Here is a 23,771-nt window from a genome sequence, read left to right on the forward strand (position 1 = left end):
CTTTGGCAGGTGCATGGGTCTCAAGTACTTGGCTACAGGTTTTGTTATAAAACTGCACAAGGTCTACATGTGCCTCATCCATGGAATCATCAGTGGTATTGAGCTTGAACACAAGGTCTTCCTCAAAAGCAACAGGATCAATATTGCGGAAATTACGCGCTTTGTACACATTGGTGGCTCTGACAATTGACTGCTTCTTAAAATCAATGTCACAAAGTATGAGAAAATGATCAGAAACATGAACAGGGTGGATGTCATATGGCTTGACAACATGATCATTCTCTTTAACCATAACCAAATCCAAAGTGTGTCCCTTTACATGAGTGGGCTCATCAACAAGTTGCTCGAAACTAAGAGACTCAAGGATAGCAAGCATAGATTTGGTGTCGCTTTCATCGGGCATGTCCATATGGATATTGAAGTCACCCAATACCACTGATCGTCCAGGAAGGAGGTCAACTGCATTGAGAAATATTTCAAAATCATGAAAGTATTGAGGCATTTGCTTTAAAGATGATGATCTATACACAACAACAAAGTAAAGGTTCTGGTTCTTCATATAAAATAATGAATGTTCAAAAGTGTCACTTTTAGGTAGTTTCTCTTCGCAGAGTTCGAGACTCAGTTGGCTCTTGAAAACACAGGCAGTTCCTCCACCGCGATGGACAGAGTTACGGGGGACACCCAAAAATGAGTAACCAGGAGGACACATTTGCCCAGTGATGACACGATCATCAGAACGGAGCCAGGTTTCCGAGAGGAAGAAGAAGTCCAAGTCCGCATTCAAGATTATATCAGTTATTGTGCCCCTTTATTGCCGACAGACTGGGCATTCCATAGACCTAACTTCATGTTGCTATGGTTACCTGGTGAGTGCTCACATTGGTTTTGCTGAACAGTTTGCTCATTGGAATGAGAAATCATTGCAGGTGATGCAGATGGATCCACACAGCTCATAATTGGAAAGTTGTTTGAAAGTATCTTCTTCTTTCCTCGACGAGTTGGTTTCTGTTTATTTAAACCAAGTGACTTAATGTTGTACCAAACTTCTTGAGGCAGTCTACATGTAGTTGAAATACCAGTATTGTACTTAAGGAGATCACTCCTAGTATAACACATTGTGGTAGAGTGATAATCAGCTGGATTATCACACAGATAAGTACTTTGAAGATGAAAATATTGATCATTCAGATGATTAGACTGATCAATTGATGGAATAACAAGTGTAATTGACTGTACAGCCAACAACAACAGTGAAAAGCTAACACTGTGTACAAGTATGGCAGCCATGGGCTAGATTATACAAGAGGATGATGAAAAAACAAGTCACAGTTAATATTTCCTCAAAAGTTGTAGAAACTCCAAAACAATGTGTCCACTTTGATCACAAATGTTATCCAAACATATGTACATCAAATGGAAGGTTGCAAATGCACCGTAGCTGGAGAAATCACAATTTGTTTCAGAGACAGATGCGAGGTGCTACCAAAGGTGCACACTCTATACAATAGCCAAAAGTATCTTGATGGCCTCAAACCAAAAACACCTTGTCATATCTCTATAGTTTGATCAGCTCGTAATCAATGGGCCTTATAACATCGCTGATTAATATCAATATATTTTCTTTCGAGAATTGTCTTGTGACATCTCGATAGAAGTATCACAAATTAGTAATTCAAGTCCTATACTTTATAGACCGGACAGGCCACCTATATCACTCTTAACGTGGGTCTACATTTTGGCATAGTGGTAAAAGCCTAACAATTGCCACCGATTACGAACTGATCAAATTGTAGTAGGCAAGTGGAGGTTGCAAAAAAATCACTTTTGGGAGATAATCTATGTCTATGTTTATAAAATTCCAAGTACTAAAAAGTATTTGGAATTTTGGTAATCAAATAATTTCTCCTTGCATTTTACTCAGAATATAAACAATACATTTTAAAGATTTATAGGTACTCTAGAATGGGCTAATCCATTTAAAGTCTACACTCCCCCTGTGGGGAAGATTTCAAAAGGAATTAGCATATTAACCAACCCTATTTAAAACTCACCCTTCCTCTGTGGAAGATTCTGGTTGAATCTTTCCCGGAGGGTATATACAATTCAAATGGAGCTGCCAAATGTGTTTAAAATTCCAAATACATACCCCCACAGTTCCAAAATCTTGCACAAGGGTAGTGTGAATTTTAAATGGAATAGCCAATTCAACATCACACCTATATAACATAATTTGGAGGGTCACAATAGTACCACAATATTTACATCTATAATAATATATATGTCATAATTTATATACATTACAAATATTTATATCAATTATGTCATTCATCCAGCAGTTGATCACAGGAAAGTCTTCATGCACCCGGTATTATGTCCTTACTTGGAATTTGCCAGCTTTGGTTATGTACTTGACACCCTTGAAAGGTTTGTATTTCTGGAAGAACACAAAATAGTAAACAACATGTCAATGAAATTAGGAGAACAATATCAAGCTCATATGTGACCGTCCATGTCAAAATGCTCGTAAAGTCGGCCCCTGGTCAATTTTGTTTTCTTCCGTGTTTAGAAAATATATATCATAAGCTTTACAATGATATATCATTTGACTTTAAACAATATCCAGAAGCGGAGTTATGGCTTGATAAACTTTGCTCTTTCAGTAAAGGTTACATTATTTTTGTGCTACATTATTTCTCTTTTTCCACATCGCTGGTATTACATATCATCATCATCATCATCAGTCGGCTGCAAAGCAGGCGACTACAAGCTTTCTCCAACTAATGCAATCTTGAGCAAGCGAAACAATTTTGTTTGGCTGCAGCATCCCTTCAGTATCTCCCAGGAGGTGCTGGACATACTGTAAGTACAGTGTGCACGGCCGTCCCGGTTTCCTCTTCCCATGTGGTGGAATATAAAGCGCATATTCTTTCACAGGCTCGCCATCTTCAAGACGCAGTATATGGCCGAGAAATTTGAGTTGATGAATCTTGACTCTGGCAACCAGTGGAGTGGTGTTGGTCAGGTTGTAGATGGTTTCGTTTGGAATCCGATCCACACGCTTGATGTTTAACATGACTCTGTAGCAAGATGTTGCAAATGCATTGATCTTGTTTTCCATGTCCTTGGTAATTACCCATGACTCGCACCCATTACAGAAAGACAGTAACACACGTTGTCTGAAACAGCTTGATTTTTTGTTTCGATTGGCAGGGACGGGCTTCTCCAAAGGCGCCCAGTTTCCAGAAAGCTGCCCAGGCTAGTGCTTTTCTTCTTTTAGGTCTCCAACACTAGAGCCCATCTTGGAACCCAAATACCTGAAGTCTGTGACATGGTTGATGGTACTACCATAGACTTCAAGTGCTGGTTGGGCGTTACAGTTTGCAGTCATATATTCTGTCTTAGGTGCGCTGATTACAAGGCCTAGATCTGCTGCTGCAGTTCCAGTCCTAGTAAGCTGTGACTGGGCCCGTTCTATGGAAGATTCCAGCAGGGCAATATCATCAACAAAATCCAGGTCATTCAGCATCTTGGCAGGATACCTGCTTGACCGACGTGGGTAGGTAACAATTCCAGCGTCAATTCCAGAAGTTGATTTCATCAGAAGGTAGTCTACCAGGATAATAAACAGGAATGGTGCCAACACATCACCCTGAAGCACTCCAGTTGTTACTTGGAAAGGCTCTGAGATACTGCCATCTACCATAACGGCACTATTGGAGTCTTTGTAGAGCACCTGGATGGCATTGACCACAACCTTTGGTATTCCATAATGCCGCAGCACTGAAAACATGACGGACCTGTTGATGGAGTCGAAGGCTTTTTTGAAGTCCACAAAAGTGACTGTTAAGGGAAGTTGGTACTCCTTGAAGCCTTCCATGATCCTCCTCAAAATGTGTATTTGCTGAGCACAGCTGCGACCAGATCTAAAGCCAGCCTGGTTGCTTCTCAGTAAAGGATCAATGTGGGGTCGGATCCTGTTCAGAAGGATCTTGTTGTACACTTTTGCGGCAATGGACATAAGCGAAATACCACGGTAATTTGTCATGAGAGAGAGGTCACCTTTCTTTGGTAGAGGAATGATTACAGGCGTAACCCATTGACGTGGTGGTGTCAGCGTTGAGAATACTTCCATACAGAATTCGAGAATCATATCAATCATGCTATCCCCTCCTCCCTGAAGTGCTTCTGCAGTTATAGCACAGTGCAATCCTGCTGCCTTGTTGGTCTTCATGGCTGCTATTGCTTTGACTACTTCTTCACGAGTTGGGGGCTCAGTGATAATAGGAAGATCTTCAACAGCTGGTGCAGGAAGTTCTGAAGCTGCTGTGCCACTGTCGTTGTTAAGGAGTGAGCTAAAATATTCCTTCCATTCCTCAAGCAGTTCATGGTCACTGGTTGGAGCTGATCCATCTCTCTTTTTGACTTTCACCCCTTTCCTTGAGTTCTTCCCAGAAAGCGAGTGTATAATTTTCCAGGTGGTGGTATAATTCCCCATCTCGTCGGCCAGCTTCAGGTCTTCCATCTGCTTATTGAGGGTAGCAAGCTCATCAGATTTATAGGAGTTGTTAAGGCTGGTGTTCAAGTTCCTCCATCTTTCTCTAGATTGACGAGACTTTGAAATGGAGTACCGCTTTTGGCCTCATCCCTTTCAAGTTTAAGTCTGATGGTTGCATCTGATACCCCACTTGGTAGTCCGTATGGCTCTTTGTTTCCAATAACTTTCGCGGCAACTTCACGGCCCGCTGTTTCGCAGGTCTCATACCTGTCAGAGATGGGTGTGGTGTCATCCATGCTCAAGACCTGGAATCTGTTTGATAGCTCCAGCTGAAATTCCTCCTTTGTATCAGGATCTTGCAACTTCTTCCAGTTGAATTTTGGTCTCTTGCAAGGTTTTCCTTTGCTAGTTCGCCGACTGGCAGCTAGACGGATGCTCCCAATACGATGATCGGAGCCCACTTCTACTGAGTTGTATGCCCGACAGTTGCGGAGAGAATTTACCCACTTGCTGTTTATTAGTATGTGATCTAGCTGTGCATGGGTTGATCCAGCTGGATGGGTCCAAGTCCAGAGACGGTTCCTGGGTTGCGGGAATCTCATCTGGGCCGGTCTGAGATTGTACTCCTGGCAGGTGTTCACCAGACGCTCACCATTGTCATTTGTTGAATCATGGTAGCAATGTGGACCAATGACCCAAGGATGGGAAAGATGACTGTCTGTTCCTATTCTGGCATTAAAATCGCCGAGGATGAGATGGATGTTGTGTCTTTTCATACCATCCAGGTGGTCAGATAGAGATGAATAGAATTCCTCCTTGTCAGAAGATGTTGCGCACTCAGTGGGTGCATATACAACTGTGATGCTGAGCTGAGGGTTGCCATGGAATGTTACAAATAGTATCCTCTCGGAAACAGCTTCAACACTCTTAAGACATCTGTGAATGTGCTTGGACATGACCAGACCAACTCCTCCATGCCTTTGCTTGGTAGCAGAACTGAATGATAAAACCCAGTTCCTATCATCTGACCAAAGTTCATCGGTTGGGCTTGGTGTAATGAGACGATGTTCTTGAATTCCGGCAATGTCAATACCTGCATCAGCACAGCCCATGAATAGCTGATGCATTTTCCCTTGTTGATTTACAGTACAGACATTATAAGTAGATATTACAAGAGGTTTGAAGGTAGACAGGCGACAATAATCAGGGCCAACAGTTCGTGATGGTGTGCCGAGTTCCCACTGGTCCGTCATGAAGTCAACAGTAGACTGCCGCTCATCTACCCTTGGTATTTTCGAAGATTTGCTTGTAGTTTTCGTAATCATGAATTTTGCTGGGAATTATTTTGGTCCAGTCCCAGCAGCTTTACGGGTGATCAGCCCTGTTTCAGCTTATTTCTGGACACACAGCAGCCGAGATCTACCAATATGTAGTAGTTCGCCCCTGATCTGGAACATGTTGGCCAGTGTTGGAAGGTTGACCAATGATGACATGTTCAACACCAGCCTAATGACCGTTGAGAAGTAAATCTTCCTCTTCCGCTCTTTGGCCCATGATGAAGATTTAGAGCCATTGGGATAGGCTACTCCAATATGGGCAAATTTTTGGAGACTCTGAGCTGCCCAGTAATCAGAGTCCCCTCTTGGCCTCGTTGATGTAGTCCAAAGGAGAGCGAGCAATACGTTTGGCATCAACTTGGATGCAGGAGCTGCGGAAGGTGTTGAAGTTCATTCACCAGACCGCCTTAGGGGCTCCACTCGGATTTGTGTAAGGTTTACTCCCTAGCCTTTGCCTCTCCCGAGGCGCTCACAAGGCAGTGAGGTTCATCCACATTTCTACACAAAACTCTATGATTGGGACAGGAAGAAAGAAAAGATGAAGAGGAAGAGGTAAGAATAGACACAACACAAGCTGGCACCCACACTAGCTTTTACCCGACAAAAGGAAATGGACGATGATGTCCGTCTGTGGACAACCTTTTAGTCCACAGTCCGGATTTAATTGACGGCATTGCCCATTTCCTGATGCCCGTGTGGGGTTACGCTGTCACCTTCACACTGGGGATCTGTGTCCTGTACCGCCAGTGTGAAATGATTTATGTACCCATCAGTACTGGAATTCAGCGCCTTTACCCTAGTATGTGGAATAAGAACTCCCATCCTCTACGAAACTCAGGACGGAAGCTCCAATCCAAAAACAACACCAGACAATAAAACAAGCTACCAAGCCAACTAAATTGGCTCACCTTTCCTAACCAGCTGTGTTGCGAAAGGAAGTTTCAAGGTAGAGAAGGTAGACAGATAGAAGGATGAAAAGTAGAAAAGGATGAAATATAGAGTAGTGTAGGTAGGAGCATCCAAAAGGGACAAAATATAGTACCCATTTGGAGAAAAACCAGCATAGATGGAAAGAATTGGCGAAAAGTGCCAAAATGCTGGTTTTCAAATTGTCATAATTGGCGGTCACTTCAAATCATCCCAAGTCAACGAGGTTTAGGATTGTCCTCTCATTGTTGATTGTTAGTTAACCCACCACTTGAACAGGATTTGGCCAAAGCAAACAAAGACTAGAGCTATTTACTAACTCTAAACATAAGTATAAGCTTATTAGCCTCTTCAACAATAGGATTAAAGATTGGCGTTTGACTGACACTCAAATGAGAAACAGGTAGGACAAACATTAGGTAAATATGAATACAACTTTAATGCACATTTTGCACTGTAACTTAAAATACAATATGCCGACTTTACGAGCGGTTTGAGATGGATGGTCACATATTATACCTTGGGATTGTGTGTACATCAAGTGTCAAGTGGGTGTATTTGTGTATTGGTAATGTAATGTTGACTTGCTTTTATCACCGATATAGCCCTGTAATATAGCTAGCTGGTTGATAATTAAGTACACATTGATTGTACAGGAGTCACCTCTGGTTGACATAGTACCTTAATCACAATACCCTAATCCCATACCTTTCCAATCTATTATCCCTGATATAGCTATCTGATTGATAGTAAATTGTAGAATCCACCTCCAATCGATAAAGTACCCTAATCATATTACAGTCAACCATCACAGCCATGATCGGATTCTGAAACTTACCTCCCCATACATGTCCAATCTGTTTACTTTTATCCCCGATATAGCTAGCTGATTGATGGTGAATTGCACATTGACTGTAGGATTTGCCTCTGGTAGATACAGTACCCGAGTCTCAATACAATCAACCATCACAGCCATGATTGGATTCTCAGTGAAGCTTACCGCCACATACCTGTCCAATCTGTTGACTAATTAATGGTAAATTGCACACTGACTGTTGAATTCACCTCTCATGGACACAGTACTCTAATCATATTACAATCAACCATCACATCCATGATTGGATTCTGAAACTTACCTCCCCATACATGTCCAATCTGTTTACTTTTATCCCCGATATAGCTAGCTGATTGATGGTGAATTGCACATTGACTGTAGGATTTGCCTCTGGTAGATACAGTACCCGAGTCTCAATACAATCAACCATCACAGCCATGATTGGATTCTCAGTGAAGCTACCGCCACATACCTGTCCAATCTGTTGACTAATTAATGGTAAATTGCACACTGACTGTTGAATTCACCTCTCATGGACACAGTACTCTAATCATATTACAATCAACCATCACAGCCATGATCGGATTCTGAAACTTACCTCCCCATACATGTCCAATCTGTTTACTTTTATCCCCGATATAGCTAGCTGATTGATGGTGAATTGCACATTGACTGTAGGATTTGCCTCTGGTAGATACAGTACCCGAGTCTCAATACAATCAACCATCACAGCCATGATTGGATTCTCAGTGAAGCTTACCGCCACATACCTGTCCAATCTGTTGACTAATTAATGGTAAATTGCACACTGACTGTTGAATTCACCTCTCATGGACACAGTACTCTAATCATATTACAATCAACCATCACATCCATGATTGGATTCTGAAACTTACCTCCCCATACATGTCCAATCTGTTGACTTTTATCCCCGATATAGCTAGCTGATTGATGGTGAATTGCACATTGACTGTAGGATTCGCCTCTGGTGGTGGCATGCCACTCTGTAATGCGATGGAACCTTTGATGGTCGGTAACTTCTGTGAATTTATTTTACCAACATCCCAAGACAAGACCTGTAGTGGTAAAACAAAGTTCATCACAAGTTATTCAACTGCAATGTCTGATGTAGGGCCATGGACAAAAAAGGACACCAATCTGCTACAGTATTTTGCAGACCTTTCGTACTCCTGACAGCGTAAGTGGGGTTCTGATTGGTTAATTGAAGCACATCATCATCAGCACATCGGCACCTCATTCACTGAACAAGCTGTGTAGCATGGCATAACACAGGCATGACATAGTTCTTTTGTCATCTGTGCCGGAGGTGTCCGGTGCTCGGTGTCATTTGCATCACGGCCCAACTGAGGACTGAGGGTTTCGGTCGCAGCGTCGGTTCGTCCGTCAAAAATAGGTGTGTCTGGTTGACCAGATTTGAATTAAATCTTAATTTCAACATACCCAGATGAATGCAAGTCTACACAGTTTGTATTGTGTAGGTAATGTTCGTTATTTGTTTTTCATGTTTAAGTACTTAAGAGTCGTTTTATTATTATTATTACTATTATTTTTACATGATAATCAGGACAAGTGGTTGGCCAGTGCGAAAGGTCTTTGCAAACTCCTGCAAGGGTGCAGTTGTGTGTGTGGCAGTGCACTTAGGCAACATAACCAAATTAGTTTGATCTTTCAATTAAGGATCGATGCGTGATCGATCCTCATTATTTATGAAATATGATCAATTAATTAGCTATATTCAATTGTTATAACATTTAATCTTTATATGTAATGCATTGTCCAATACAATTTATCAATACTTCTGATTCTAGTTCACTAATAACAAATATCGAAGCAGCATCGACGGTCGATCCAAAGATCGCACAAATTTTGCTTTGATGCCTTATATATCACATGTCTATCGTACAGAGAACAGACATACCTTATTGACTGGATCAAAACTGTATGTGCCTTGTGATGGTGTTAATGTCATGTTGAGTACCTGCTTAGGTAACTGAGATGTGATCAAAACATTCTCCACCTAAGAATGAAATAACAGAAGGAGATTTATTATACATCAAGATAAACATGTTGATAAAAATGTTAAAAAATGTTGGTATTTATACAGCGCCTTTCACATATGAACATATGAACATGTACCAAAGCGCTTTAAATTTATTCCGCTGTCGTTAGAATATGTCAGCTGCCATACAATGCCCAAGGCATGCTCATACCTTTGGGCGGTGCTCAATGGACAATATTCATAACAGCTCCCCAATTCCCCCTGGGTAGAGAGAGGCAAGTAAGGTAAAGCACCTTGTCCAAGAGCACAACACGATGGCACCGCCGGGGCTCAAACTCGCAACCCACCGATTACAAGGCAGAGCCTGTACCGCTGCGCCAACGTGCCCTCCACCTCCTGATATGCAATGATGAGATTACAAAAAGGAAAACAAAATATTATAGACCATCCTGAACTCAGAATTCAAAACATATTTACTCATTCATTTTTCAAATGGGGAGACTGCAATTAAATACACAACTCTCCTGATCTCATGATCACTGCATGATGATGAATCACATGTAACTTTTATCCCATTGAGTCCTACCTGCTGATTGGTTACAAGCGACTCTTATGATTTGAGCCAATCAGCGACAAGGTAATAAAGGTAAAAGGGCTGAAGAGGATTGAGCTTCTTGAAGCTGTATTTTAATTGGCTTATTCAACCAATCAGAAACGCTGTGAAGATTACAGCTTTGTCTACCATATGGGGTGTATGTATTTCAACTGGAATTTCTACTCACCGTTTTTCCCATTGTTTGTTTTGGTCCAACAGTAAGGTCAAAGCGCCCTGACCCCTCCCTAAATGAGATGTTTGGTTTAACGTAGATTGGAATGGCTGTTAAACTGTGGAAAGAAAAATATCAGGTAAAAGTTTGATATGCAAATATTTTCAAAACAATCTTGTAACATGTCTAATCAGCAGAGGTACCGGATGCAACATTTAAGTTGCAAATTTATTTCAGTATTTTGTTATTCACCCTGAGAGGGAATAATTCATGCTATTCATAATTCGTTGCACCACCTGTTGACTAAGCAAAATTGGCATGAAATTGCAATGCATCATGGGTATTTGTCGACATCCAAACTGATTGGAATTGTCAAATTTTAGCAAGATATTTCTTTGATTTTTATTTCATTTTCATAAACCATGGTCAATACGTGTGTGGTGGCCGAGTGTTATTCTCATACGAATAAGCTAAAAAACCTGGGAAAGTAGCCTTGGATGAAGGATATAAGATGGTGAAATGGCCATGGAAAAATGATGTCACAGTTGCAAGATGAAAAAGACTCGCTCAAAACGGAGGCAAAGCTAAGGATTGTAACATTATAGATGAACTGAGAGTAAGCAGACATTCACGTCTTTGCTCGAGACACTATGATCCTGGGGATATTGATATGCATGGGAATACATTGGCTGGCCCCAAGTATATTGCTTTGAATCACTGGGGGAAGCTGGTGAAATCATTCAACATGTACCACTGCCATCACAAAACTGCGCAATGTACTACAGCGATCGCACGGGTGGTGACCAACAGAAGATGTTGACGGAAGTGGCCCTTTCAGGCCTATATCGCTTAGTCGATAGATGGCGCAATTTATTTCGAATACTGAGAAATTTACCCCTTTGGGGAAGAATTTTGTGTTTTGATCAAATGAAAGGAAGCTTGTTTCAACAGGATTCAAGGAAGATTAAAATAAAAATGGACTAATTTAGGGAACAAAAACATAATAATATCATGATATGGACTATGGAGATGGGCTATTTTTGGAATGAAATAAATGGTCATTGAATTGGCTGCCAGTGACTACTCTACAGGGAATGTAAATTATAAAGTGTCATCTAGGGAAGACTTATAATAGGTACATATCATTAGTACAGGCTCAGTCCCTTGGCTTTTACCTATTCCCATCCAAAAAATAATGAATTTGTAGGGAAATCAGGGAATGCTTTATGAGTTTGTCAGTAATTTGTCTGGGTAAAAGTGACTAGTGACCATAATTATTATAGGTAATGCAAACAAAGAAAGATCAAGGGAGCTGCTTTGCATATTTTTATACAAAATTCAATTTCTTTTCAGGTTGTACACCTAACTATCTATGGAAGCATTTGGGTTGGATTATAAGGGAAGTCATGTAACCACCAATAAGCTAACTTCACAACTCTATGAGTATAAACAATTTTGTCTTCCCTTTAAACTTCAGCCTCCGATATCAAAATCCTTGATTATACTTCCCTAGGTGGCAATGCCTAAACCGTGTCTATAGAAGAATTTTAATTCTAATAAATCAGGAGTCACCATATATATTAAGAGCTGATAAAGCTGAAAACAGCTAACAAAAAGATGTAATTTGGGTAGATCCTATACTTCTGTACAGATTTTTTTCATTTGTGAAATCTTTATTGAGGGATTTAAACTACTTCAGTGGCAAGCACTGCTTTCCAAGCAGGCCCTCATACAATGATATTTACAACATTTTTACAGATTATTTACAAAATAACATGATATTTAGTAATTTATACAAAAACATCAATAATAAGTGTGAAAGAAAATAAATGTATCTCAAGTACATGAACGATATAAATCTAAAAATACATACAATATAAATTATTATAATTCAGCAGTAGTAATGATGCTTGTCTTGAATTGATGCAAAGACATATAGTTTCAAGGTTTACACGACATGATGATGGCAAATTGTTCCATAAGTTTGCAGCTCTTACAATAAATGTACGTTTACCACTGTTAGAATTATATTTAGGCACAATCAATGTGTTTGAAGAATGACTCCTTGTAATGTGATCATGAGCATTATGAACAAAGTCAAATTGATTACATAAATATTCAGGGCACATATTTTTGATACATTTAAAGGTAAGAAAAATCATGTGATTAGACCATCTATCAGAAAGTCTAATCCAATTTAAAGAATTTAACATTTCATCTACTGGTGTTCTAATATCAGCAAAGAGAATTGTTCTCGCTAATCTGTTGTGAAGTACTTGAAGCTGATATTGATTGGTTGCAGAACAATTAGACCAAACACTGCTGGCATAGTCGAAATGTGGAATTACAAGAGCATTAGAGAGCATAACTAATTAAGGTTTTATGAGGAAGAAAATACTTTGCCCTTTTTACAACACCAATTCTCTTGGAAACATTTCCAGATACATAATCAATGTGTGATGACCAAGACATATTACTATCAAACTTAATACCAAGATATTTGAAAACATCAACTCTTTCAATAATTTTGTCATCAAATGTGAGAGTTATGTCATTGTAATGATTAAGTGTATGATTAGTTCCAAAAATCATAAACTTAGTTTTGTCAGTATTTAATGTGAGCTTATTAGCTTTAAACCAGTTAGCAACAGAGAAAGCATCCCATGCATATTAGTTCTTAGATGCAGTTGTTCAGTGTCCAGAAGAATGTGAGGTTACAGTAATGCCGGTTTCATACTTTCTGCCACTTGCCGCTTCATCATGTCACTTGTTCTTTTCTGCAAGCGGAGCGACACACCTCCGAATGGTAGCTGCATGACTATGACAGCCAATGGTGCCGCTCATCACCGCCAAAAATCGCATCTTTTTCTCATACGTCAAAGCGGCACCGCTCCCGGGTTGAGTTGAATTGAACTCCTAGCAATGCTGCCGCTTGGGCAAAGCGGTGGAGTGATTGATATATCGGCATGTCGCTGGTCACCGCAAGCGTTTCTGGTGTGCCTGCACAGTGAAGCAAAATCATCAGAGTAGCAAAGCGGCAGGCAGCAGGAAAGTATGAAACCAGCATTAGGGTAAAACTGGCTGTAAAAACTTACTTGGAAGATCCTATATGGTATGTGACTAGTCTAAAGTTGCCATCAGGTGGTACAAATGATAGCACACGCTCAGACTGAAAAGAAAAGAGTGGAAAACACTAATCAATAAGCACTGCTCCAGACCGTCTCCTAGAGTCTAAATGTCATTATGTGACTACAGGGTGTAACAATAAAATTTGTACAATTTTGAAAACAGAAATGCTGGCAATAGTGGTCACCCCAGAACAGGTAGAAGCCCAGCTGAACTTAATTTCAAAATTGTATTGTTTTGTACTTATGGATGCAAAAACTGTTCTCAGTTTTTTATATCTCAGGAATATGAGAAATTACTTTATCTATAAGATAATTTGAAAGAATTTTCATGACTTCATTTATAGAGTTAAAGAAATATCACATTATTATTAAGTTAATGTTAATTATACGAAGAAACACCACTTATAATTCTTTTGTGTCAGTTCTTTGATGTTTAATGCACGATAAGCATATCTACACAGTTCAAACTTGATATGCACAAACATGGCAAAAGTGGCCCAACACGTTTTCTGGACGATTTAATTAATCGGACATAACTTTTGAACCCAATCTAGTAAAGAGACCAACTGAACATATTATTTTAGCCAAGATATTACTGATTGTATTGCACATATTGTACAAATTTTATTGTTACACCCTGTACTATAATGATATCACTCTCTAGTGCTCCATTTTTTCACAAGTAGTAAGTAATCATTCCTTTTTGCAAATTAAATCGATGTTATGATTACAATCAGTTTCCTCGTGTATAAAATTCAATTAAAATAACATGTTTATTTGGTATGATCCAGGGTATACAACTCTATTACATACTTTATGATATAAATGCTACAGTTGCAATTCAACTTCACTATTTGATCTTGGGTGCTAGTGATGATATGCAATGTTAATATGTTTGTAATGTTAACTCCAACTAAACATTGCATGCAGAGTTGGCGATAGTGTATTGGTTTTTATATATCTAATATATAGATTCCTGTCATCTGATTGGTTTGAAAGTGTGGTCATTGAATTAGCTATGCCCTCAAAACGAACTATGCCTGGTCATGGAAACAAACTATTGACCGGTCACGTGCGTCCCGATCAAACTGCGCAATCGCAACATCCATGTACATCCATTCGGTATATAAAACAAATATTGACTGCTTTATATTCGGGACATGGTTAAAATTATAGGCCTGTTAACTTACCTCCCATCTCTTATATCTGACACATGGATGAAAACTGACATCGTCTAACAGCCTATGGTTTACAAATGACATGGTCAGATCAGGCATTCCTGTTAACTTAATACATGCCTCAATGTGACCTTGGATTTCAGCTATAACCACCGATCCCTGTAGAAAATGAAACAGTAGTGGTTGTTAGTGACATTTAGGGGAAATTTTTATTTTGTATGGATACCTCCTTTGAGGTGCTAAGCATATGCAAGTAGAGTGTAAGGTCTTCCCAGTTTCCTGTTCCCACATGGTGCAACATATAAGGCATATTCTTTCACAGACTCGTCATTTGTTAGACAAAGTACATGGCCCAAAATATTCAGTTGGTGGGTGCTGACTCTGGCAATCAGTAGGCTGGTGTTGGTCAGATTAGGCTATTCCATTTGAAGTCCACACTCCTCCAGTGGAAGATTTTCAGAATACCTTCCACAGGGGGAGTATGAATTTCTGAAATTAGCAACTTAACCAACTCTATTTGAAATACACCCTCCCTCTGTGGAAGATGTAGGTTGAATTTTTCTCAGAGGGTGTATGAAATTCAAATGGAGCTGCCTAATGTGTTCATTCCATTTGAAATTCATACTCCCCCAGTGGAAGATATTTCCAAAATTTTCCACAGGGCTAGTGTGGATTTTAAGTGGAATGGCCCATCGCAAATTTTATTTGGAATATGATCCATGCACTTGATGCTTAAAATGACGATGTAGCAAGATTTTCATAGACTAATACAGACTATTTCCCAACAGTCAAAGTCGCGTATTCATGAGAGCCGATCATTCAATCGTGCCATATCTAACAATCACATCAGCGTTGAATGCTTTCATGTATATACATAGAGCGTTGTGTGTCTTCGTCTTTACGAAAGACAAAAAAAAATACCCAGTACGTGCATAGCAGTATTGCCTCTCACATTTCATGGAATGATCGGCCCTCATTATCGGCTGAGACTTTGACTGTTTGGAGTTTGTCTGTATCTCTTTAGTCCATAACAATTTTGCAAAGCCATTGATCTTGTTCTACTACTCTTCTACAGTTGCTTTACTTACAGATAACACAGTGACGCAGTTTAGGATTAAGTTTTGGATTAAGAGATTAGGGTTAGGAGTATGGTTGACGTCAGGGTCTTAGCTAGCCACCCGTCTGGCCGTCATTTTAGACGACCAGTTTGCTCCTGGGACGGGGAAAATTAATGCCTTTGACAGATGCTATATCATAAATTGTATGTTTTGAAAAGCTAATTGCCCTTTTTAGTGGACCCAATTTGTATAACAAGGCCATATCAGCACATATTTGAACCCTTTGAACCCCAATGGGCTATAGATGTCTGGTAAATATTTTAAAGGTCAAATTAGGACAGGCAAGTTTATTCAAATGATGGGCAACCCTCAATTTCTAGCTAAGACCCTGGTTGACGTGGCAACGACCCTTCTAAAGTTGCTCTACTTACAGATTTATCAATGATGCAGTCCACTTCTTCTATACAATCAAAGTAAGCCTCATTGTTGGTATACTTGACACCACTACGTCTCCATGGAACATTGGACAGCTGACCACTGGGCAGAGTGTCACTCACACTGTAATGTAAAAATCACATTAAATCCATTAACGGTATACCACTATTAGGCACAATGAACAAATTGTTTAATTGGCCAAAGATCCTCTCCAAGGGTAGAGTATGTCAGTCTGATTTTTTAAAGGACATAAACAAAGCACATACATGTATGAGCTTAATTACCTTAATAAATTGCCCAAAAGATGTGCATTGGGATATTCTTCTACTCTATCACTTCATTCATGTTTTTAAACAGTTTAGAAGTGTGAAGAAACTGTTTAAAAAACAGTACAGGATGTAAAAAATTATGTAATAACAAATTCTGGAATTTTCAAAATTATGGTTTGTATTCTTTAAACAAGTTTCAGCTCTCTACAACGGCTCCTGTTGCCCATAAAAGGAAACAGTCTGGAACAGTTGCCAGTCTGATGAAACCAATAGTGCTGTGGTGAAATGTCACTAACATGTGAGTAGAAGATCTTCAATTTTCTTCTATGGAATTGTTCAAAATGAACAAAATCAACAGTAGTATTCTTTTGTACACTAAAACTTTTCTCCCAGATTTTCCAGATTAGGGTCAGGACAAACAAACAAGTTTTTTGGGCTCTACCCTCCACCAATTTTACAGGATATTTTGTAACTTTATGAGTGACTTCACAATATAACAATATGCTTCAATACATGGATTTAGGGTTTCTCTACCAGAAGTCAATTTGTGCTGAAATTCCTTCCCACAACTCAATAGGTGTATTGCATAACAAAGGAGATGGATTAACCTCCGAACTGTATCTATTGTTATGCAATACGTTTATTGCACTGTGGAGAGGAATTTCAGTACAAATTGACTTCTGGTAGAGAAACCCTGAATCCGCGTATTCACTGTATTTATGTCTCTATTTGTGTGTGTGTCTGTCTGTCTGTACATACTTACTTAGAGCTGCCTGTGACAGTATTGACAACTGTTCTTAGGATATTGGGAGGCTTGATGAGTTCCTTCAAGACATTAGACTCAGTGGCAAGAGGGAAACCATTGTCAAGCATTTCTTCCAATAACTGCCAAGAAACAAAACAAACATTTGGGGTTCATATATATTTGACGACATGACCGTTATTTATGTCCAAGACACCCTGTTCATACATAACAGAATATTTGGTAATTGAATTTTATTTTTAAAATATAATAACAAATTAAAAACAAAGTTGTTACAAGTTTTAAAAATGTTATATTCCAACTTTATTCTATCCTGTGATCACCACATTGTTTGGGACTGGTTCTCTACCAATTACATGTGCTGTAAGATGTTTGTATAAAAATTTTTTTTTGACTCAACATTTATTCAAAATCTAATGACTCCATACTTGATTTGTCTGTTCTGATTGGAACGTATGAATTGAAGCAAAGACACATACATTTGTGTGTGATGAGATCAAGCAAAATCAGTCTGAAGTCGGTCATATTCAGTTTTCAGTTTCTTATGGGATAATAAAAAAGTATTTACAAATCTGGATTTTACAGAAAACACCATTGAAATTGAACAACCAGTTCAAAAGATTAGCAATTAAAGAGTTTCTAAACCAACAGGAAACAAAAGGAAACATTTCCTCTGTTTGGCTGAGGTAAAATTCATAATTTTAAGGTAAAATTCATAATTTAAGGTATAATTCAAAATGTAAGGTACAATTCATGTAAAAATGTCTGCATTCCAAAAGATTCTGCGCTTTGCGCGGCAGGGGGATACCCCCTCCCGCACCCACCCTCTTTAGCGTTTCGCACCTCGGAGCGGACCGAAAACTTTGAGCCCCCCAATATTACAAATCTTCCGGAGCCTATGGACCTGGTCACAGTTTTTTTTGTCTACCAGATTTGTTGTTCACCTATAAATTCATTTCCTCTGTTTGGCTATATCTCAAACTCTGACTTCTGACTGATTCTGCTTGATCCCATCACATATTGTCTGATGGATGACCTGGTCACAGTTTTTTTGTCTACCAGATTTGTTGTTCACCTATAAATTCATTGATCAGCTTTCTTTGATGGTGAACATTCTGACTTAGACAGTAGGCTCATTCTTCTCTATTCATGCTTACCTCATAGACCACAACATAGTTTTCTTTGATGGCTGTTTCTGTACACTCAGAAAAGTAATCCATAAATGTGTCCATAATACGATGCAGGAATTCTATCACAAATAGCGGAGGAACTGAAAAATAGTTGAATAGCAATCACAATTTTACATATTTTTTATATGATTTGTTTGGATTTGACTACCTTGGATAAGAAAACCTTTTATGAAGCTTTTATGTTGAGGTCCATTTGAACAGTGGGACATGTTGCGATAAGTAAAGGGTTAACACCCCTACCCATGTCCACATTGCTTACTATATAGAGGGCCACATTCAATACAAAAATTTGATATATGGACACCAGAAACTTGAGGATGAAGGCAAAAAAGTGCTGGTACTTTTCTTTGATACAGAAGTTATCATGCAGTGATAGTTAGATTTCATCAAATAAAATCACTTAAGAGTGTAAAACAGATCACCATGGTGAAAAATTATGCATTACTTGCTTTTTTGTACAGTAAGTCATTGTAAGGCATTGCCAATGATGGCCACAGAAAAATGCATAATTTGAAAAGAGACATTTGCTCCTAACTTTGCTCATTTTTGATTTACAGACATGGTTGACCCCTCATTTCTAAAGTCAAATAATCACCTTTTAAATAAAAAAATTTCCATGTGAAACATCCTACTTGAAAATTGTGTGACCATCCCTACCTAGGTGGGAGATTAAGGTCATGTCTTCCATAGGGGTGTATGGTTTTCAAATGGAATAGCCCAGTGCTGTACGGTGCGACCATTTTAGGCGCATTGGCGACTAGATTTTTTCTGATGCGACTAAACCTTCAATCCATGGCGCCAATGGCGACCAACTGTTGAAGCTTTTAATCGCCAGCAAATGCAAAACGTGTACATATGGATGACAATATAGGATAGGTCAAAAGTTTTGATTGTTTTTAAGCACTCAAGATGGCATCAAAATCAAAATAAAGCTTTTGGGAAACAAGAAGGATGACGATGAAACAATTAAATCAGGGAATCCAACAGCAGTTGATACTTTTAATGAACCTAGTAGAAACCGGAACTGGAAATGGAAGTAAGCCTAAAAAACTTAAAATTGTTTTTTTACTTGGGAGCAAAATTTGGGCGCCTAAATTGATAAAGTTAGGAGCCATTGGCTCCTCAATCACTTTTTGCACCGTACAGCACTGGAATAGCCCAATGATGTGAAATATTATAATTGGTAGGACATCCACAGGACCTAATGGCTGAAATAAAAAACAACAGAGGTGGGGTACCCCATTACAGTTACTTACCTTCTGTCTGCACCACAGCAACAAAGAACATGTTATTGCGATAGATGCTGATCAAATAATGATGCGGAGTTGTTATAATTGGTGGGACATCCTCAGGACCTTTTGCCTGAAATAAACAAAATAAAAAATGTTCACCAATTGCAAGTTTTAAAGGTACTTGACAAGATCGACCGCCTTTTCGTCAAAACTGGTGTTGAAAAAGAGGTCTGGTAGACTTTGAAATGTCCACGTGAGTACAGATTAGAAGTAAAACTACAAAATCTCATTTATAATTTTCAATAAGAGTCCTGTTGAACATGTTAACGTATGTTACTTATTTTCCCCATTATCTTACCCTTTCTTGTGCCTCAAAGAAGTAGTCACATACAGAGCGTCCAATCACACTCTTCCAATGCTTCTCCATGAAAATGTCTCTGCAATGCCAACATGTAAACGACAATAATTTAAACAGACAGTTGAAAGCTGGAAGGATATTTTGTTCTTTTTATTTCAAAACAGTTAGAGTATAGATCTATACTTCAAAGTATACCATACTAATTACTATTACTAATGTTAGCTACATCACCAAACCAAAACTAAACGACCGCCTAATTGAGCGCTTCGCGCTTATCCCCGACAAGTCTGCCCCCCATTTCTTGAGTTGACCGGCCAATCAGTTTCTGTTCAGTAGACCCACTTTTTTGCTGGCTGATCAGTTCCCTAGACCTCAAGTTCGAAACTGGTGGTGGCACACCCTACCAAAAAAAAAAGTGAGTGCCCCCCTAGACTAGCTTGCCAGTCTCGTGTACGCCGTTTGTACACTGAGACTGGCTTATATGCCATTTTGTGTGTCAATGGGATTTACACACTTAACGTTTTGCGCAGCTCAAACATTTCAACAATTTTTTTTGCAATTCAGTCAATTTATATGAAATTGGTACTCACATATCTGTTCTCCAAATCACTTTATCTTATTCAATATATCCAAGTAATTTAAACTTGGAATTTCTGATACTTTAAAGATAATTTCCAAGCCGTCAACCCCCCTACGTCCGACGAGTGTGATCGGTGGTGAAACAATGCAAGTCACGAGATGACCCACCTCATCTACAGCCGGTTTCTGTCGTCAAGTCGTGCTCGCGATACAGCCACGTGCACAAGTGAGGTCAAGACTAATTGGTGACGTCGATTCGGTCGATAACAACGAGTAAACAAAATGGCTGGGAGAACTGAGAAAGTCGTGGTTTTTTTTTTAATGTTTCATCGTGACGATCAGAAACATCAAAAAACTTTTTTTAACTGCGCTTGATATGCTAACGATGGCGATCTTTTCTTTTAGACCACCCGAGCGATCTTTTCTTTTAGACCACCCGAGCTATAATAGGTCAAAATTACTTATTTATCAAATTAAACTTTCGCATCAAGGTTAAAAATGTTTTAAGCTATACAAACATACCTTTTATTTCATCAAACAAGCTTTATTTTGTTCCAAAATCGATGTTTTATCGCTATTTTGACATAAAAAGAGCCAGATGCAAAACCAGTGATGCCAGCTCAAACGTTCAGCAGTAGCACAAGCGCTTGATGAACGCTTGTTTTGACGGTAATTTACGCTAGCGTATCGTGCATTTTCAAGCGCATTTGGCAGTTTTTTACTGCGTGGATTTAATTTTGCATTTATCATGTTTATTCAAGATGGCGAATTTCTCGAAAAACGTGCTGTATTTTTCTAAGAAAATTCTGTCATTTCACGAATTCTTTGCCACTCTCCACTCATCTGATCATCTTTTCATGTGACGGAAGTGATGCTGATTTTATGAAGGTATGTTTTTTGCAATTTCGATTATTTTTAAATGTTTTTTTGAGACAAAAACTTCACAGCAGAATAGCCGTTTTTGCTTGTTTTAAAAAGTTGTTTTGACCTTTTTTTTACCCCATAATTTCCCTCATTTATCGAAGCCCTGCCCTCCTTCAAAAACATTAAACCTTGACTTCAAAGTGTTTGGCAACTGTTTAACCTTGATGCAAAAGAAAACCTTGATGCAAAAGTAATATTTTAGTCCCTATATAGCGAGGGTGGTCTAAAGGAAAAGATCGCCCTAACGATATACAGGTACATTGAAGGATATAAATTGGATGGTAAATAAGCCAAATATTGCAAGAAATCTACTCGCTAGAATCCTAGCGAGCCCGTAAAAAAATGTCCGTCCATGCGAAAGTAATAACTAATATTATTGACAAAGTAAAATCCCGACTAGCCCCCCCCCCCCCATTAACTAAAGTCTCAAAAGCTAAGCTGTGTTTGTGCCATAAGCGTGTGGTCTTTGCGTAGCCGTAGTACGCTCAACACAAATATCTCTGCGGACCCCTGTTGGCTCTCAAGATCGAGAACTAAATATTTTGCCAGTAGTGGTCGTGCATACATGTATATGATGAATACGAATGCTGGACGGTTCGCACCCTTTCAATTTCGGACCCGTGCACTTTCGCCCCCTTTCTATTTCGCACCCGTGCACTTTCGCCCCCTTTTTTATACCGCGGGTATTGTGCTGCTGTCATGCTGTTGATTGATGCACGATCGATTGCTTGAACTCCCGGCAATGCGGCGTAGTATGTTTATAGTACTGGGCCGTCGGGCATGCACTTATTAAGTCATGATAAACCCGGGAAGGAAGGAAAGAAAGGACATTTTAAAACAAAATAGAGGAACGATTTTTTTTCTCAGAATATATTACAGGCCAGATATTTTAGCAGCAGGCTTACCCAAAATAATGAAATAATTAGAATTCAATGATAAAAATAGTAATAATAATAAATAGTAATAATAATAAATTTATATTTAATTATTAATTATAATATGTATACAAACAGGGGAAATTTTTTTCAACTGACGACCAAAGGATAGATCCAAAAGGATCATACAAGTATCAACAAGCAATGGATAAAATTAAAAACAATGAAAGTATGACACAAAATCCAATGGGGGAGTAACACAAAACATATAAACAAAGTTAATTTAATAATATAATATTATGATAATAATAATATGATAATAATAATACTAATAATAATAATAATAATAATAATAATAATAATAATAATAATAATAATAATAACAATGATAATAATATAAACAAAGTTAATTTAAAAATATAATATGATGATAATAATAATAATATGATAATAATAAGAATAATAAGAATAATAACAATGATAATAACCCAGCAAACACAAAAACTTTTTAAAGCGTTTTAAATAAGTTATATTTTGGGTTTTGGTTCAGGTAAAACGTTTTAATAACATTAAAATGTCGGGTTATATAAAGGTCATGAAATCGTTTTAAACGCTTTTGTATGAAAACACACTACAACAATATTTTTAAAATGTTTTGAAATGTCATTGTAAACTATTTTTGCAAACATTTTGGCCAAATATTTTGTCAACACTTAAATAACATTATATTAAAATATTTGCACCAGGCAAACACAGAAATGTTCTTAAAATGTTATTTACAAAACGTTTTAATAACATTTGTTGCAAAATATTTTTTCAACCCCAAAATAACATTTTTTATCGTTTTAAACGTTTTGTATGAAAACACACTACAACAATATTTTTAAAATGTTTTCGAAATGTCATTGTAAACTATTTTTGCAAACATTTTTGGCCAAATATTTTGTCAACACTTAAATAACATTATATTAAAATATTTGCACCAGGCAAACACAGAAATGTTCTTAAAATGTTATTTACAAAACGTTTTAATAACATTTAAATGTCGGGTTATATAAAGGTCACAAAAACATTTTAAAAACGTTATTGTAAATATTTTGGGCAAACATTTGTTGCAAAATATTTTTTCAACCCCAAAATAACATTCTGTTTAGAATGATTTGCACCAAGTTTTCAAAAACGTTTTTGGAATGTTATTAAAACGTTTTTATACCATTTATATAACCCGACATTTAAATGTTTTCTGTAAAACATTTGTGTTTGCTGTGCAGTAAATTACGAACAAATGTTTTTTAATGTTATAAAAACGTTTTATACCATTAATCTACCCTTTATATAACCCGACATTTAAAGGTTTTCTGACAACCTTTTGCGAAATATTTTGTATTTGGCAAAGAA

The 23,771-nt window shown here is 38.2% G+C and overlaps 1 protein-coding gene across 1 annotated transcript in view; it reads right to left on the reverse strand.

Annotated features, from left to right (window-relative positions):
* Positions 1–1,514: 1,514 nt before the first annotated feature.
* The window catches only part of LOC140137479 (AP-3 complex subunit mu-2-like), a 30,235-nt gene continuing 7,978 nt past the window's right edge, over positions 1,515–23,771 (reverse strand). Inside the window, exons 2-12 of the mRNA XM_072159191.1 lie at positions 19,996–20,074; positions 19,662–19,767; positions 18,373–18,485; positions 17,216–17,337; positions 16,180–16,306; positions 14,703–14,849; positions 13,480–13,553; positions 10,400–10,502; positions 9,537–9,635; positions 8,494–8,673; positions 1,515–2,437 (exon numbers count right to left, since the gene is read on the reverse strand). Of these exons, the coding sequence (XP_072015292.1) occupies positions 2,372–2,437; positions 8,494–8,673; positions 9,537–9,635; positions 10,400–10,502; positions 13,480–13,553; positions 14,703–14,849; positions 16,180–16,306; positions 17,216–17,337; positions 18,373–18,485; positions 19,662–19,767; positions 19,996–20,074 (1,216 nt within the window). The 3' untranslated portion in view covers positions 1,515–2,371. The remainder of the gene's footprint in view (positions 2,438–8,493; positions 8,674–9,536; positions 9,636–10,399; positions 10,503–13,479; positions 13,554–14,702; positions 14,850–16,179; positions 16,307–17,215; positions 17,338–18,372; positions 18,486–19,661; positions 19,768–19,995; positions 20,075–23,771) is intronic.

The sequence above is a fragment of the Amphiura filiformis genome, chromosome 17, assembly GCF_039555335.1.
Source record: "Amphiura filiformis chromosome 17, Afil_fr2py, whole genome shotgun sequence".
NCBI lineage: Eukaryota > Metazoa > Echinodermata > Ophiuroidea > Amphilepidida > Amphiuridae > Amphiura > Amphiura filiformis.